This window comes from Bos indicus, chromosome 26, assembly GCF_029378745.1.
Source record: "Bos indicus isolate NIAB-ARS_2022 breed Sahiwal x Tharparkar chromosome 26, NIAB-ARS_B.indTharparkar_mat_pri_1.0, whole genome shotgun sequence".
Classification (NCBI taxonomy): domain Eukaryota; kingdom Metazoa; phylum Chordata; class Mammalia; order Artiodactyla; family Bovidae; genus Bos; species Bos indicus.
Window position 1 is genome coordinate 45,749,738 of NC_091785.1, and position 16,288 is coordinate 45,766,025.

Below are 16,288 nucleotides of genomic sequence, written 5' to 3' on the forward strand. Positions count from 1 at the left end.
ACCGGGAAGCCAGACCAGCAGGGGCTCATGGCCCAGGTCATCGTATTCCAGCCATGGGGTCAAAGGACAAAGCTGAGACCAGGCCAGGAGGTGGATGTACAGTCTGGGTCCCTGTGAGGGTCCAGGTGCACCAAGGAGCCCTGGCCTCATTCCAGAACCTTCTTTCCCTGAAGTGTTCCTGGGCTTCGCTTCTCCCAGACGTGGTCTTTCTCTGAAACTCGGCCGCTTTGCTCGTCCCTTTTCCAGGGTTTACTGAGTAAGCCCCTATGCTGGCTGCTGCACTTCCTCCGAATGGTTCTTTTCAGCTCCAAGCCTTCATTCTGGGTCTTCCCTGCTGACAAGACCACACCCCTCTTTGGTCTCTCAGTGCCACATCCTTAATGTAGCCTGAATGCTTGGCAAGGGCAGGGCCAGATGCCTGTATGTGTGGTTAAGGTGTAAGGGACATGGTTAACTGGGGACACATATGAACCCCGGTCATGACAAGCGTGTCACATAATGGATGTGTTTTCCTCCTCCACCGGAAATTTGCCAAGACTGCTTTTTCCTCCCACATACACATCCTTCCAATTAAATAGCAATCAACTGGGGATCTTTCCATGAATTGTAACACTCTATTTTAAAGATCTTTTGCTGCGGTGAGTAAAACTGGAGAAAGGCATTTTGAAGCTTTCTGAAATTCAGCATCTCTAATGACTTTTAAATGTTTTCTATATGGCTTCACTCTTAGGAATCAGAAAAATATGTGTTTCTGAGACAAACGGGTCATTCATTAATTCAAATGTCTGTGCTTTGTTCACAGGAGATTGATTCAAAACACTATAAGACAAATGCTAACTATGAACTTAGCTCTGTGACCGTGGGCAAGCTACTTATTAGCTCTAAATTTCTATTTCTTCTATAAAAAGGGAGTTATAATGTCACATACATGATAGAGGCATTTGATAAATAACATATGGGAGCATTTAGCCCACAGTTGGAGCAAAGGAATCAACAGAGTTAGTGCAAGAAGGGTCAGGGATTTGAATCCACAGCCAGTGCTCAGAACTCTGTTACACTTTCTACAGTATGTAAAGCCCTCTGCTAAATTGAGTGCTCAGGAAATACAATAGATCCTCGTGACTGTGGTTCTGAACCAGATTCTATACCAGCAGGGACTTACAAATAAACCCCTAAATAAACATACCAGTGCACAAAGATGGCAAAATGAAAAAAAAATGTTTTAGAATAATGAATTATGATCCTTTCCTTTCCTTTTCCCTTAGTTTTATGAAGTTAAATAAATGAACACTCGAAGGAAGCAGTTGTAGTTACAGTGTAAGTTATCAGTGTAAGTGGAACCCGATACAGGGATTCTGGGAGGGAGCAGGAGGCATTCCCAGAGATAGGGACAGAACTATGACACCCAACATAGCCAGACTAAAATTCACGAAGGTACAAGCACCCCATGTTCATAGCCACCCTATTCACAATAGCCAAGACATAGAAGCAACTTATATACCCATCAACATGAGTGGATAAGGAAGATGCAGTGTGTGTGTGTATGTGTGTAATGGAATACTACGTAGTCATAAAGAATGAAATCATGCCACTTGGAGCAACATGGACGGACCTAGACATGATCATACTAAGTGAAGTAAGTCAGAGAAAGACGAATATCACATGCTATCACTTATACATGGAATCTGAAGCCTGACACAGATGAGTTTTTCTACAAAACAGCAACAGGCACAGAGGACAGACCCGTGGCTGCCAAGGGGAAGGGGGCAGGGGAGGGCAGGTCGGGAGTTTGGGGTTAACAGATGTAAGCTCTTATATGGAGAATGGATAAACAACAAGGTCCTACTATCCAGCACAGGGAACGACATTCAGAGTCTTGCAACACCCTATAACGGAAGAGACTATACACACGTATATATCGTGTGTGTGTGTGCTCAGTCACTTCAGTCGTGGCCAACTCTTTGTGACCCTGTGGACTGTAGCCCACCAGGCTCCTGTGTCCATGGAATTCTCCAGGCAAGAATATTGGAGTGGGTTGCCATGCCCTCCTCCAGGGGATCTTCCTGACCCAGGGATCATTCCTGCATCTCTTGCACTGCATGCAGATTTTTTACCACTGAGCCACCTCTGAAGCCCCATATATGCATCACTTCTTGGCAAATAGAAGGGGAAAAAGTGAAAGATTTTATTTTCTTGGGCTCCAAAATCACTGCAGATGGTGACTGCAGCCATGAAATTAAAAGATGCTTGCTCCTTGGAAGAAAAGCTATGACAAACCTAGACAGCATATTAAAAAGCAAAGACATCACTTTGCTGATAAAGGTCTACATAGTAAAAGTCATGGTTTTTCCAGTAGTCATGTATGGATGTGAGAGTTGGACCATAAAGAAGGCTGAGCCCCAAAGAATTGATGCTTTCAAATTGTGATACTGGAGAAGACTCTTGAGAGTCCCTTGGACTGCAAGGAGATCCAACCAGTCAATCCTAAAGGGAATCAATCCTGAATATTCATTGGAAGGATTAATGATGAAGCTGAAGCTCCAATACTTTGGCCATGTGATTCAAAGAGCCAACTCACTGAAAAAGACCCTGATGCTGGGAAAGATTGAAGGCAGGAGGAGAAGGGGGCAGCAGAAGATGAGATGGTTGGGTGGCGTCACCAACTCAATGGACATGAATTTGAGCAAACTCCAGGAGATAGTGAAGGACATGGAAGCCTGGCATGCTGCAGTCCATGGGGGTCACAGAGATTCAGACATGACTTAGCAACTGAAGAACAACAATAACTGAGACATTCTGCTGTACGTCAGAGATTAACACAGCATTGTAAACCAATTACACTTCAGTAAAATAATTTTTTTAAAAAGAATTCTGACACCCAAAAAGAACCTAAGAAATACAAGTGTTTGAGTAAAGTCCAGGACCATCACGATTTTAATAGGTGACTCCTTTCTAGATAAATTAATATACAAAGTAATTTTTTAAAAATAACAAGTTCTACCCACTTTTTTTGAAAGTTTGAGAAATGTGCCAATTTGGAGATACACAAGTCATAAAGAGTTAAACACTGTTTCCCATTTTTTCACTGAGTTGCTATGGATTAATTTTTTTTAAGTTTAGCCTCTTAAGGGTCCGAATCAATAGACCTTGAAACCTAGGAAGTCAATGGCACAGACCATGTCTTTTCCTGTCCCCAAACCCTGAAACACTTCCCATTTCTCGACAAGCGTGGGGCACCTCACTCACTCTGTGCTGGGTGGGCACTGTGCTGAGTGCCTCTCTGACACGGTTCTTATCACCCAGTCACAGTGATCACGGATGCTGGGGCCAGGGTTTGGACTCACGCTGGTCCAGTCCCCCCCCCAGAGCACACATCTGCCACTCAGTCTCACTTCCTGTTGTTGCCCATCACCCACCCTCCCCAAGCAGCATCCGCGTTTCCCTGCTGCTTCCATTTCGCTCCTGTCGCTCTCTCTGCAAAAATGCCCCCTAATAAAACCATGGACGTTCACTCACCTTGTGGTGATGATAATTTCAAGATGTACATAAATCAAATCAGTACGCTTCTACGGGGATATAGGTCAGTTATAGCTCAATAAATGGGAAGACAATCAATGCCCCTCCCCCGCCAAGTCTGCTGAAAGCCAGTCTGCCCTCTATGTAATCCTCAGAGGTCGCTTATCCCCTCCAGAGAGAGATTTCTGGGCTCCTGCCCCACCCCTCCACCTCCGGTTCTCCCTGACTGTACCCACAACTGTTTTTCCACACCCGGTACACCTGGCACCTCTCTTAAAGAAATCAGAAGGGTATGTGGGGCCTCATGGGATCCTGGAAAGTGCCTGGGCTTTCCCACCGCAGGCGGAAGCCTGTTCTGTTTCTTGCCCTCTATGTGATGCTGAGTAACCTCCTCAGAATCCCATCTGTGAAACAGATGCATCCTCTCCCACTGGGAAGGGCTCCCATGAGGGTCGAATGGGATGAACCCATGAGCCCCTGCTTGCTTCCCATCCCCCCCCACCCCACTGGCAGCCCGCCTACCTGTGCTTGGCCTGGAGGTAAGATGGTATTCCTCTTGCTGCCTGGTTAAGTTATATAAGACACACAGACGGACCATGGATTATTCATCATGTCTTTCCTGCCCAGCCCAATACATAGTAGGGCCTCTGACTACCCATCAAATTGGATGAATGCACCTCTCTTCCAGAACGTGGAACACCAGTCACATCACCCTCATGTATTCAGTCCAGATCTCATCACATACATCTTTAATACAATAGGAATTATTCAGAGTTATTAACATTTAGAAACAGTCTTTGCAAAGAACTTCTAAATCTTTAGTAAGAGCTGTGTTTATATAAATATTTATTGAGTTTAAAGCTTTCAGTGTATATTGTAAACAACACTTCCAGGCATCGTTCTTATTATGGATCAGAATAGACAGAATTTAATTGTTCATTTTCTGTTCTTAGTTACTAAGGATACATCACCCTGCCTGGGTATCTCTGGAACCGCCAGCAAATAGAAGCAAGTAAAGAAAGAACACGACTCTAGGATCCTCAGTTAACATTATCACTCGCCAGCCATGGGACACATAAACTCATCTAAGCCTTTATTTCCCATTTTTTAAATGGGGATGGTTTGGGCACTGCTCTCACAGCATTGTTGTAAGAATCCAATTAGAAACTGAATACAAAACTGCTAACATGTCACAGATGCAATGCTACGAATGATCACTGGCACCAAACATAGCTCTGAGCTTCCTGGGTAAACAGTCTCAAAGGATAACCACAACTTACGTGGTTTCTGGTGTTCAGTAAGAGGAAGCTTTACTGTTCTTTGGAAAAGAAACTCTAAGACTCTGCTCAGGGGAATATGCCATCGTGACACACACAGGAGACCGGCAATTTCCTAACGAATGGTGTGCTTTGGGCTGTTTTGGAAGGAACAGACCTTGTCCCTCAGAGTACTTCTCCCAGTGACTCCTGATGGCAGTTGAGGACACTGCGCTGGATTGTCACTCAGGGAAGGGGTTCCCAGGCAGCCAGATTTCCTGCTCCTTGCAATTCCTTTTGGGGCTTGAAAATGTTTCAGAATGATAAAACGGCTCCATTATCTATAGATCCTCCACATGGCAGAAAAGGGAGAGGAGGGAAGAGAGAGGAAAAGAGAAAGGACCTTGCAAACACCTACTCAAAGGTCAAGAAATCTCGGGGATCTTTGATTTTCCAAAACTGTCTCATTTGACACACTAGAGAGAGATGAACATTTTTACTAGAGCACAGCAGTTCGCCAGGAGAAAAACAGCAAACTAAAATACTTCCTTGTTCCGAAGTTAATTATTAAGCCACGTTTTTTTTTTATCAATTAGCACAACCCTCATTTATCTAATGCTCGATATTTAGCAAATATTCATTGGACATCTATTACAGGCCTAAGGATATTATTATTGATAAAAGCATATAATAAAAATAATAGCAGGCATTTACTGAGTGCTTTCTATGAGTCAAGGGAAAATTCTGGATATTCACGGTCAAAAAAAAGGGTTGAGGTCTCAGCCACCGCCCTGGAGAAGCAAAGGCTTTCCTCTTCCCCCTACCAGGATTTAGGGAGCAGGGACCTGGTGTTCTCCCTGGGAGGGAACCAGGAGAGCACTGCAGGCTGGGAGGGTCACCTTGAAGATGTGAAAGTGCATCTCTTATCAAGGGGCGGTATGACCCTGTCTGCAAGATCAAAAATCCCTTGACAGGGAGAGGTGATGACACTCAAGAAGGAAAGGTAAGGATGGACTGTCTGGGCAGATGGAGACTGACCCTACATCCTTGCAAAGAGCAGGTCTGCAGCTGTTTCCTGCAAGTCGTGCACCGCAGTCTGGAATCTTCTGTCCTGCTCCTACAGAGGCAAGTCACCTCCTATACCATGCTTCCTAAACGCGCCCTCCCCCGTGCTCTGCAAGCAGCCAAAGAGTGCCCTGATCGCAGGTCTGCCTCACTGCCCCACTCGGAAGAAACCTGGGGTCGGTCCGCAGCACGCTCAGGATACAAGTGGCCTCTTCACAAGTCTGTTCTCACCAGCCTCCCCAGGCTCTGCTTCCCTGAGTCCTTCTTGCCACCCTCAGACCCGGGTCGAAGAGCCATCCTCCGCCCACCAGCTCCTCACCTAGGGGCCAGCCAACCTCAGGCAGGGCTTGGTGAAAGTGCAAGATAGGAAAGCCCTGGCCAGTTCCTCTCGTGTCCACTCACCATGATGTTCCTCTCGGATTCGTCAACGTGAACATGGTCAACATCAGTCTCCTCCATCACTTTCTTTGAGATAAGGGCTGTCAGCCTATTTTAATTGTTGGTGGAATATTTCAGAATACCGTCCCTCTTGAGCTCTGAGATAACCGTGCACAGAATAGCAGAATACAAATTCTGCACCCCTGGGGTTTGAATGGGGGAGGGGAGGGTAGCCGCTTTTCTGAAATCAAGTGATTTTTTTCTTTCAGTGACACAGAGCTCGGTGCCATCTTTCACTTGTGTTGCAGAACACTCTGAATTTTAACGCTGAGGGCACACAAGTGAAAATGATGCAGCTAGAGGCCAGAGCGCCGCCTGCGTCACTGCATCCACCTCCCCTTCGCCACACACCACAACACACTCCAGGGAGCTGAGGCCTCCAGAGCAAGACTTGATGCCAAATTCAGTGAACCTGGCAAGTTTCACTGGGGATCTCAAGGAAAATGAATAGACTCCCTCTCTGAATGGGATCAAAAAAATCTGAGCAGAAAATACCAACAATGCTTTATTTCCACACCAAACTTAGCCCCTGGGGAAATTACACTCAGATGATTTATGGAATGTGGGTCTTTAACTGCCGTACACTTTGCAGCACCGACAAAGACAACAATAATGTATAATTGATTCCACTTGGATCTCAGCGAGTCAATAAAGAACTTTGTTTATACATAATTTTGTTGGGCAAATCTCCCAGATGGTACTGAAATGTTGCATTTTTAAGATGTTGAGTTTGGTCCAGGAGGATCATAAATTATAAAGATAATGTGTCTTTTGTATCGTTACAGTCATCTAATTGTAATCACAATTATAGTCACTGTGAAATCTAACTACATTCTATTTCAGCATTACTCCTGACATTTTTTAAAGCTTCATTTATTTAAGAGCCAAAAGTCAAAATAAGGGTTCCAGAATCCCAGAGCTCCACCTGCTAACACAAGAGCAACTGTGCAAATTAAAACCTATCATGAAAATAAAAATTTAATATTTTCATAATAGGAATTAGCAGCAGTGCAAATATCAACTCTCTTATAGGTTTCAAGTTAACTTTCTCACTCTCTAGAAAGATGCTTTAGCTAGGTTCCTAGGAAACTAACACTCTATCTCTGCAATAATTTTATACTCTCTGAAACATGTAATTTGTGCTTTCATTAAAGATAAAATTATGCTTCTCTCCGCTGCATCACACAAAACTGCTTGAGCAGATTAGCACAATATTGGAAGGGTAGGTTTGTGATGGCCGGATTTAAAATATAAGGTCCCAGCTTAGGAAAAGCCTTTGGGGGCCCCTGGTGGGTGCATTTCAGAGAGACTGGCTTGTGTCCCAGCACAGCTGAGAGCACCCCAGCCAGCCCCCACATGACTCCCTCCCAAGGGAGCAACAGGGCCTGCATATTAAGACTCTGTGAACAGAGCAAGCAAGCAGTAGTTTCAAAAACAAGCCCCTGGATGGAAAATTACCCGGGCAGAGGCCAAAGATGGCCAGCACTGGCTTATAACTGAGCTGCTTCTCCTGAGAGCAATATTGCATCACCTGCTCCAGGTGAGAGGCCTCAGGATTTAGGTATCAGGGGATGGTTAATGATTCTCTCAAGTCATGGCAGGAAGCCCAGCTGGCTGCTGATCAGACAGGAGGTGCAGGGCAAGGGAGGGGGACCTGGAATAAAAGACTAGCGCAGCACTCTCATACCTGAGTAAGCTTCCCAGTCACCAGAGAGGGCCAGGCTGGTAGCTGCAGTTCTGAGACGTCTCTCGCTTCTGCAGCTGGTCTGCAAACCACACGCACAAATCCACAGCACGAGATCCTGTGCTCTGTCTGGGGCAAGTGGTCCTTGCCTGGACCCAGAGCAGCACCTGGCACCTGTTAGAAACAGACTCTCAGACCCACCCAGGACCTATTGATTCAGAATCCACAGCTTAATAAGATTCTCCAGGTGGTTTGCGCACACATTAAGTTTGAAAAGCACCGTAGTGCATACTATTTAAGGCCCTTTCGGCTCCCAAGATTCAGCTAATTCTGCGTCCACATGGTTCTAGCATGAATGTGTGTTGGGGGTGGAGTGGGGATGAAGGAGCTCATGTTTGGGGATGGAAAAGAGGGTGTGGTTCACTTTTAACCCTTGACTGAATTCCTCTTTCCCACACCCTCTGGCCCCCAAAATATACTGAGTAAAGTAAGGTTTTGCATCTACCCTCCTGGACAACCAGCTAATATAAATGCAAAGCGCATAAATCAGCCCTGAGCCAGCCATGCCCATCATGACAGCATAATGCCTGTTGCCCATCCTTGAGGGCCACCCTGGCCCTGTGTCTGAGAGCAGAGTGGCACCGTCCTGACCCCACGTTCTCGCCGCAGCATGGTCTGGGCCAATAGATGCGTGTGGGCTGACCGAGGGCTGCTGGGCAAGGATGCATGGAGACACAGCCCCTGCTTGTGCTACAACACACCCCCGCCTCCACACCCCTCAACCCCCAGGGCCGGTGCTGTTCACAGGGCTCTCACCCCAGCTCTCTGAACCCACAGCTCCTCTCTGGAAATGCCTGGGTTCTGAGCCTCAGCCCCCCTCAAAACTGTCTGCTGGGTCCCAGCCTAGAGCAGGAACTGGCAAACGCTTCCTGCAAAGGGCCAGATGGTTAACACCTCAGACTCTGTGAATCACACAGACCCGGTTGTGCAGCCTCTCAATTCAGCTGATGCTGTCTGCAATCAGCCAGAGACAATACCTAAACTGCAGGCCATGTTCCAACAAAATTTTATTTATGGACGCTGACATCTGAATTTCATGTAATTTTTAATGTATTGCAAAATATGATTCCTATTTTGCACTTACTTTAACCATTTAAAAATGCAAATTTTCTTATCTCAAGAACCATACAAAAAACAGGAAATAGGCAGTGACTGGATCTGGACCACAGTCTGACCTCATCTAAAAATCAAGTGCAAGGTTAGGGTCAAGCCCTGGCTACGTATCTGACTAGCTGTGTGGCCACAGCGACCCGAGGGCTACTGTCCCAGCAACAGGAGATGACACACACTGTGGCCTTCGGTGAGTGAGCAGTAAATGGTGGCTGTTGCTAACGTTGTCATGCTCCAGAAAAAGTCAGTGGAGACAGGAAAGACCAAAATGCTTCAGTCAGGACCAGACCTCGTTTGATAAACACCTAAGGGAATGAGAAGTCCTTAGAGGAAAGGGACGGTCTCTCTATGGAGCCCCAGTCTGAAGGGGCTCTGTGGACACTGAGATGTCCACACGGAGTCACCAGGAGGACGCAATGAAGCATTTGACATTTGACACGGGCAAAGACAGCACAGAAACAGGCAGGGGTGAGAGAGGGGAGCTCAGGCGGCCAGAACAAGCCCCCGTCAATCTGACCCACAGGAGAGGGAGCCAAGGGGTCCCTAAAAAGGCTGGACGTGGGGGTCTGGCTCTTCTGTTTGTGAGCCCCAGGACAAGCCGGAAATTCAGCCTGTTTGAGCCCTTGCCTTCATCCTCTATCATATATTTGTTCATTGGTTTGGCAAATATTTACTGAATACCTACTGTGTGCCAGGCACTGAGCTAAGTGCTGCAGACATATGTGTAATATAGTTTAAAAACCCAGATGGTGGATCAGTAGCTAGATAAATGATAGATGGATAGATACATGACGGGTGGATGGGTTGATAAACAGATACATACTAACAGCTACCATCAACAACTGTCTCAGCTCAGGAGAATGACCTGATCAGCCTCTGGGGTTGTGCACAGTGAGACCAAAGGCCTCAGGTCAGCCTGCAGAAGGACTCCCCAGCCGCCTGCTGTCAGGTGTCAGGAGTGACAGGGCTCTGGCCAGATGGACGACAGGTTGATTGACACAGGAAGGGGTGCAGTTTTTGCCGGACTGTCCGGTTTTCCGAAGAAACTCGAAACTGTGGCAGTGCACCCAATGGCAAATATTGCCCTCTAGCTCAAAAACTCCCAAAGGCTATGGTACAAACAAAGCACACCTGTGAGCTGAATGCCTCTGGCCCACAGGCCACCATCTGTGACCTCTGACCTAGCAAAAGAGCCAGCAAAACAAAGAAATTGCTAGCTCACACTGAAGGAAGGGAGCAGAATGCAGAGCAGACTGTGGGCGCCTCGGGGGAGGGAGGCTAATGGGGTGTGTCCGGGGCATTGTGCCCAGTGGGCTCTGATGGACAAAAATGTCTCATCTCAACACTGCCTTGTGACGCCAACTCCCTCATCCTGGCCAGACTTAGGGCGATCTGCCTGGAGCAAGTGGTACAGGGAGAGATGCTTGTACTTAGGGGCAGGGGGCACTGAGGACCACCTCTGGAGCAGGATGCCAGTGGCAGGGTGGTGACCCGCAAGGGCAGGACCCCCAAAGCCACTTGACTGACCATGAGAAGAAACAGCTTACACGTGAAAGAGGGGGATGGGGCCCATCTGAAAGGCCAGGGTCCCCCAGCCGATGACTGTTTAGACAGAGGAGGACAAAGCCTGACCTTCAGGGGGTCTGCTGCAGACACGCACACCCTCACAGCCCTGGGGAAGGGAGAATGATTCTCATTTACCCACAAAGCAAGCAAGGAGCAGACATACTTTGATACTGTGTCCAAAATCTCACAGAAAGAACACCCCAGAATCTACCCAGTTCTGTCTGATGTTACTGTCACAGCCCAACTCAGTCTGAAGGAGAAGACACTGTGCCTGGTTCCTCAAAGGGTACCTAAGAGTGGAGAAAGTCCATGGGCTGCACAGGACAGAGCGGGTCCCACGCATGCTCCATCCTTCTCATTGGACTGTTTGCCCAGGAGATGCTGAGGACCCAGGGGAGGATGGAGCTGGAGTCTGACTATGAGGCTGAAGCCCAGCGTCCCACCTTCATCTGCTGTGTTTCTGTCTTCTAGCCTCTCAGTTTCCTAATCTGTGAAATGGGAATAATGATAGCAGTTTCTGACCTTGAGAGCTTCATCATGGAAGACTGTGTGATTAACAATATGAAAGGCCTCCACCTAAGACGCTCTGGCATCTGTTGAGTTGGGTTTTGCTGTTGTCGTTGTTGCCATGGGGATCTGTGTGGTTTCCCACTCACCTCAGTCATCTGGGAAGGAAGCCCTGACTCCCAACCACAGTCGTTAACCACCTCTTGGAGCCGGACTCTGTGTCTACGGCGTGATCTCACACCATCAGTCCCTCCCTCGGGACTCATCTTCAGATCCACCTGTGTCACTAGGGCTGTGGTGACCCCAACGTAAGTCAGGGTCTCGGGGTCAAGAGAGCTGGAGTCCATCGAGGGTTCAGGCACCCACCACTGGGTCTCTCGGGGCTTCTGCCTTTGCAAACTCTGTCTTCATTCAGCTCTCCTCCAGGTGGGCCTCCACCCTCTCCATCAGGTCCTCCTGGCCAGTGTGCCAATGCATCACTGCCTATTAGAGCCCAGGCAGGACTCTTGTCTTTATCACAACAACCTCAGGGGCACACCCACTATATGGCAGGGGGCGAGGGGCCCTTGGCGTCTGAATCCAGTCACTATGGGTAGAATTTCGCATGGAGGCCTAAGGGTCACTGGACTTGTTCTCTGCTCAGAGTCTGCTAGGTAGGGCTGGGCCCATGACCACTTTTTTGCCAGATTCATTCTGTTACTGAGCCTAGGCCCCTCTGCTCGGTGCTTGCCAAGGCAATGTCATCAGGAGACACCTTGTTGAAACAAGGAATAATGACTCTCATCGGAAAGCAAGCAGACCAAGAAGATGGCCGACCAGCTCCTCCGAAAAATCATCTTCCCTCAGTTGGTGGGGCTCCTTTTATACACAGGAGGGGATGGGGCGGGGCCTACTGTGGCATCAGCCAATGGCTGAGGGGGACCACTAACGGTCGCTGGCTGACAGTTGCTCACTAACAGTCCCTTGCTTGGGGGAGGGGCCCACCGCAGCGCCAAGCAATAGCTGAGCGGGACTTCAGAGCTCCCACCTGCCTATTACACCCTGAGGAGAAAGGTGAGACCCCGGGCAGCACAGGGTCTGAAGAAGCACTGGCCACTCTAGCATCCCTATTCTCCAGCTCTCTGTGGAGCGAGGCACGCAGGCGTTAGAGACCGGATGGCCGCGAGGAGGCAGTTGACCCACCCATTCGCTTCAGTTCAGTTCAGTTGCTCAGTCCTGTCAGACTCTTTGCGACCCCATGGACTGCAGCACGCCAGGCCTCCCTGTCCACACATCACCAACTCCTGGAGTTTACTCAAACTCATGTCTGTAGAGTCAGTGATGTCATCCAATCCTCTCATCCTCTGTCGTCCCCTTCTCCCGCCTTCAATCTTTCCCAGCATCAGGGTCTTTTCAAATAAGTCAGTTCTTCACATCAGGTGACCAAAGTTTTGAAGTTTCAGCTTCAGCATCAGTCCTTGTGACCGGTCCATTACTGGGATCCATGTCTGAGGCAGTGGGTGATCCCACCTCTGGCTTCACCTGCCGGTTTATGACCGCTGCGATGGCCAGGGAACTGGTGTCCCAGAGCGGAGCTCCCTGCCGCCCACTTGTGCAATGGGTGGGCTGTGGGCACCGGCCGGTCTGGTGGGCTAGGCATGGCTGCAGGCAGGAAAGGACTGGCACCAGGGAGGAAGGAAGGAAAGGTTCATCACACTTTGGGTTCAGGCCGGGGAGGCCGCTATTACCATTCTGGCTTTGAGCAGGAGTCCCGCCTACACACAGAGACTCTTAGCATGACAATGTCACCTGTGCTAATGGTAAGCACACCTATTTTTTAAATTAATTTATTTTTTACTGAAGGATAATTGTTTTATAGAATTTTGCAGTTTTCTGTCAAACCTCAACATGAATCAGCTGTAGGTATATATGTATCCCTTCTCTTTTGAATCTCCCTCCCGTCTCCCTCCCCACCCCACCCCTCTAGGTTGATACAGAGCCCCTGTTTGAGTTTCCTGAGCCCTACAGCAAATTCCTATTGGCTATCTATTTTACATACGGTAATGTAAGTTTCTGGGTTACTCTTTCCATACATCTCACCCTCTCCTCTCCTCCTCTCTCCCCATGTCCATCTCTATGTAAGCACACCTATTTTTTTAATCTTCTGACTTCATGTTCACCCAAGTAGGTCCATGGGTCTGTACTGCACAGCATGCTACAATCCCATCCACACCATGCCAGGTCCTAGACATCAAAGTGGTGGCTATGCTAGGCCCAGTGACCCTACTGTTGGAAATATCTCTTAAGTTCCAACCAGTGGGTACAGGAGACACTGAAAGAGCATGGTTTCCTGGGCCTCATTCTCAGCCTGTTCACAGCCTGTCACACCAAGGCCAGCCAAGCTACATGCATGCACAGGCCGCGGCCACAGACATGAAAATAATAGGCATTCGCCTTCATGGCTCTAAAAGCATCATTCTCAGCATCAATATGTGTAGTACACGTGCCACAGTTAGGAAATCACTGCCTACACCAGAGTGTGCACATGCATCAAGTTACTTTCCGCTTCCACTAATTTTGTAATTTAATAAAACACAACGTTGCTTGGCATGATCCATCCATCAAATACCAAAGGAAGAGACATTACTGCTTGATGTTAAATACAATTTTGAAATGTGCCACCTGGATGCCGCCATCCCCCGAGCCCTTTAAACCATATTCTCTTGGAAACATCATGACATGTGAGCTGAACATGGTGTCTTTTTTTCCCCATTGTAAATGAGCATTTTATGTCCCCCCAAAAATCAAAAGGATGTTTTTACTGTTATGATTTTATTATGCTTCTTTATGGTGCCGTTTGCTTTCGTGAAGTTAAAGGAAGCACTGACATGGAAACCAGCAACAAATAGGGCATACTGAAATCAAGCTCCAGAGTTAAAAGTTTCCATTCATTTAACTGGGGAGAAAAGCGTGTGTTTGTTTGGGTACATAATTATTGGGAAAGGAGAGGTTCATTCGTCTAAGTTAATATCCCTTAACCAAGTTAGGAATTAGCATACATCTCTTTAATTACACCTGCTGTGACAGCCTCATGCATCAGCCACTCAGGCAGGATGGGAGGGGGTGTTCTGACCACCTGCCCCCCACACACTACCTGTTGCCGGAGGGCACCAGGGCCCCCCAGGAAGCTCCAGCCACCCCTTCCCCATCACCGGCTTGAAAACCCACACGGCCCTGAGTGCCCAGCCTCCAGCAGTGTGCCCTCAGAGCTGTATGATGCTTGGGGCATGGATGTGCACAGTACTTACTCAACGACCGAATGACTGAATGAGCAAATGACAACAAGTGCTCCTAAGCCCTCCCACATCACGAGGCATGCGGGCTAGCGTTTGATCCCCAAGTGAAGTGAAGTGAAGTCACTCAGTCATGTCTGACTCTTTGCAACCCCATGGACTGTAGCCTACCAGGCTCCTCAGTCCACGGAATTTTCCAGGCCAGAGTACTGGAGTGGGTTGCCATTTCCTTCTCCAGGGGATCTTCCCACCCCAGGGATCGAACCCGGGTCTCCCGCATTGTAGGCAGACACTTTACCATCTGAGCCAGCGGTGCTTTTTTTGATCCCCAAAGTCAAGTGTCATGGAGCCACAAGGGTTTCCAGTGTTAATCAGCTGCAAGGAAACCCTTGTGGCTCCAGTGACTGCTCCCCCTGGAGGTTGAGAAGGGAAGGACCCCTCCTGCTGTGGGGTTTGTGTTAATTTCTAAACCCATCATCTGGAGGTTCTGCTCATTCATTTGCTTATTATCACTGAAAACAAATGATCTGGAGCTTAAATGCCTGACAATCGAGAAACGGTTGAGGAAATAATAGAATTGCAGTGCACTCACTTGCAATTTAAAACGATGTTTATCCAGGACTTATAATAATGTTAGAAATCATTATGATCTAATATTAACAGGAAACTAATCTGTGCCATATAAAGTTATATGAAGACTATTATGGTGCATCCATTTTTTTTTAAATCAAAGAATTCTAATATAAAACCAGAAGAAAACAGCAAGACTGTTAACTGTCTCTGGGTGATGAGTTTGTGACGCTCGATTCTCCTTTCTGCTGCTTGGTGCTTGCTAGGTTTTCTATAGCCACTGTTACTGTATAAAGAAATCGTAACGCTTTTTTTCTGAGAGGAGGTGATCTATAGTCACCCCTCTGCCCTCAGCCGGCTGTGATTGCTATTTTGGGTTTTCCTAAAGAGGGGGTTCTCATGACACCTCATGTTCTGGAGGCTTTTCCATACCCGGAGGGCTGTGAGGTGTGGGCTGAGAGAAGTGCGGGCCCCCACCCCCTGCAGCTGCCCCTTTCTAGTGATCGAGGGCTGAGTTAGTCTGCAGATAACAGGATCAGTGGAGCACTGGGGTCAGAAGCCCTGCCCTGCTTTTCCCATTAGTTATTTATGCCTTTACACTGCGCTGCCTCTCCTGGTACATTTCCAAGGCATTGTATAATACAATCAATAACTAATTTATTTGCCATCAGACTTTCCTGATGGTCCAGTGGTTAGGACTCTGCGCTCCCACTTCAGGGGTCACTGGTTCAGTCCCTGGTAGGGAAAGTGATATTGGGCTTCCCTGGGAGCTCAGCTGGTAAAGAATGCAGGAGAACCCGGTTCGATTCCTGGGTCAGGAAGATCCGCTGAAGAAGGGATAGGCTACTCACTCCAGTATTCTTGGGCTTCCCTGATGGCTCAGCTGGTAAAGAATCTGCCTGCAATGTGGGAGACCTTGGTTCAATCCCTGGGTTGGTAAGATCCCCTGGAGAAGGGAAGCTACCCACTCCAGTATTCTGGCCTGGAGAATTCCATGGACTATATAGTCCATGGGGTCACAAAGAGTTGTACATGACTGAGCGACTTCTGGGGCTTCCCTAGTAGCTCAGCTGGTAAAGAATCCGTGTGTAATGCAGGAGACCCTGACTCAATTCCCGGGTCAGAAAGTTCCCCTGGAGAAGGGATAGGCTACCCAGCCCAGTATTCTTGGGCTTCCCTGGTGGCTCAGATGGTAAAGAATCTGCCTACAATGCAGGAGACCAGGGTTTGATCCCTGGGTTAGA

The 16,288-nt window shown here is 48.0% G+C and overlaps 1 protein-coding gene across 3 annotated transcripts in view; it reads right to left on the reverse strand.

Moving 5' to 3' along the window:
• C26H10orf90 (chromosome 26 C10orf90 homolog) overlaps nt 1-12,596 on the reverse strand; it is a 392,111-nt gene extending 379,515 nt beyond the window's left edge. The window contains exons 1-2 of one of the 3 annotated variants that reach the window (XM_070781081.1): nt 11,352-12,596; nt 7,963-8,133 (exon numbers count right to left, since the gene is read on the reverse strand). In XM_070781081.1, the coding sequence (XP_070637182.1) occupies nt 7,963-8,133; nt 11,352-11,549 (369 nt within the window). In that variant the 5' untranslated portion in view covers nt 11,550-12,596. The remainder of the gene's footprint in view (nt 1-7,962; nt 8,134-11,351) is intronic. The other 2 variants (XM_070781080.1, XM_070781083.1) reach the window with 2 other exon arrangements.
• Between the last annotated feature and the right edge of the window lie 3,692 nt (nt 12,597-16,288).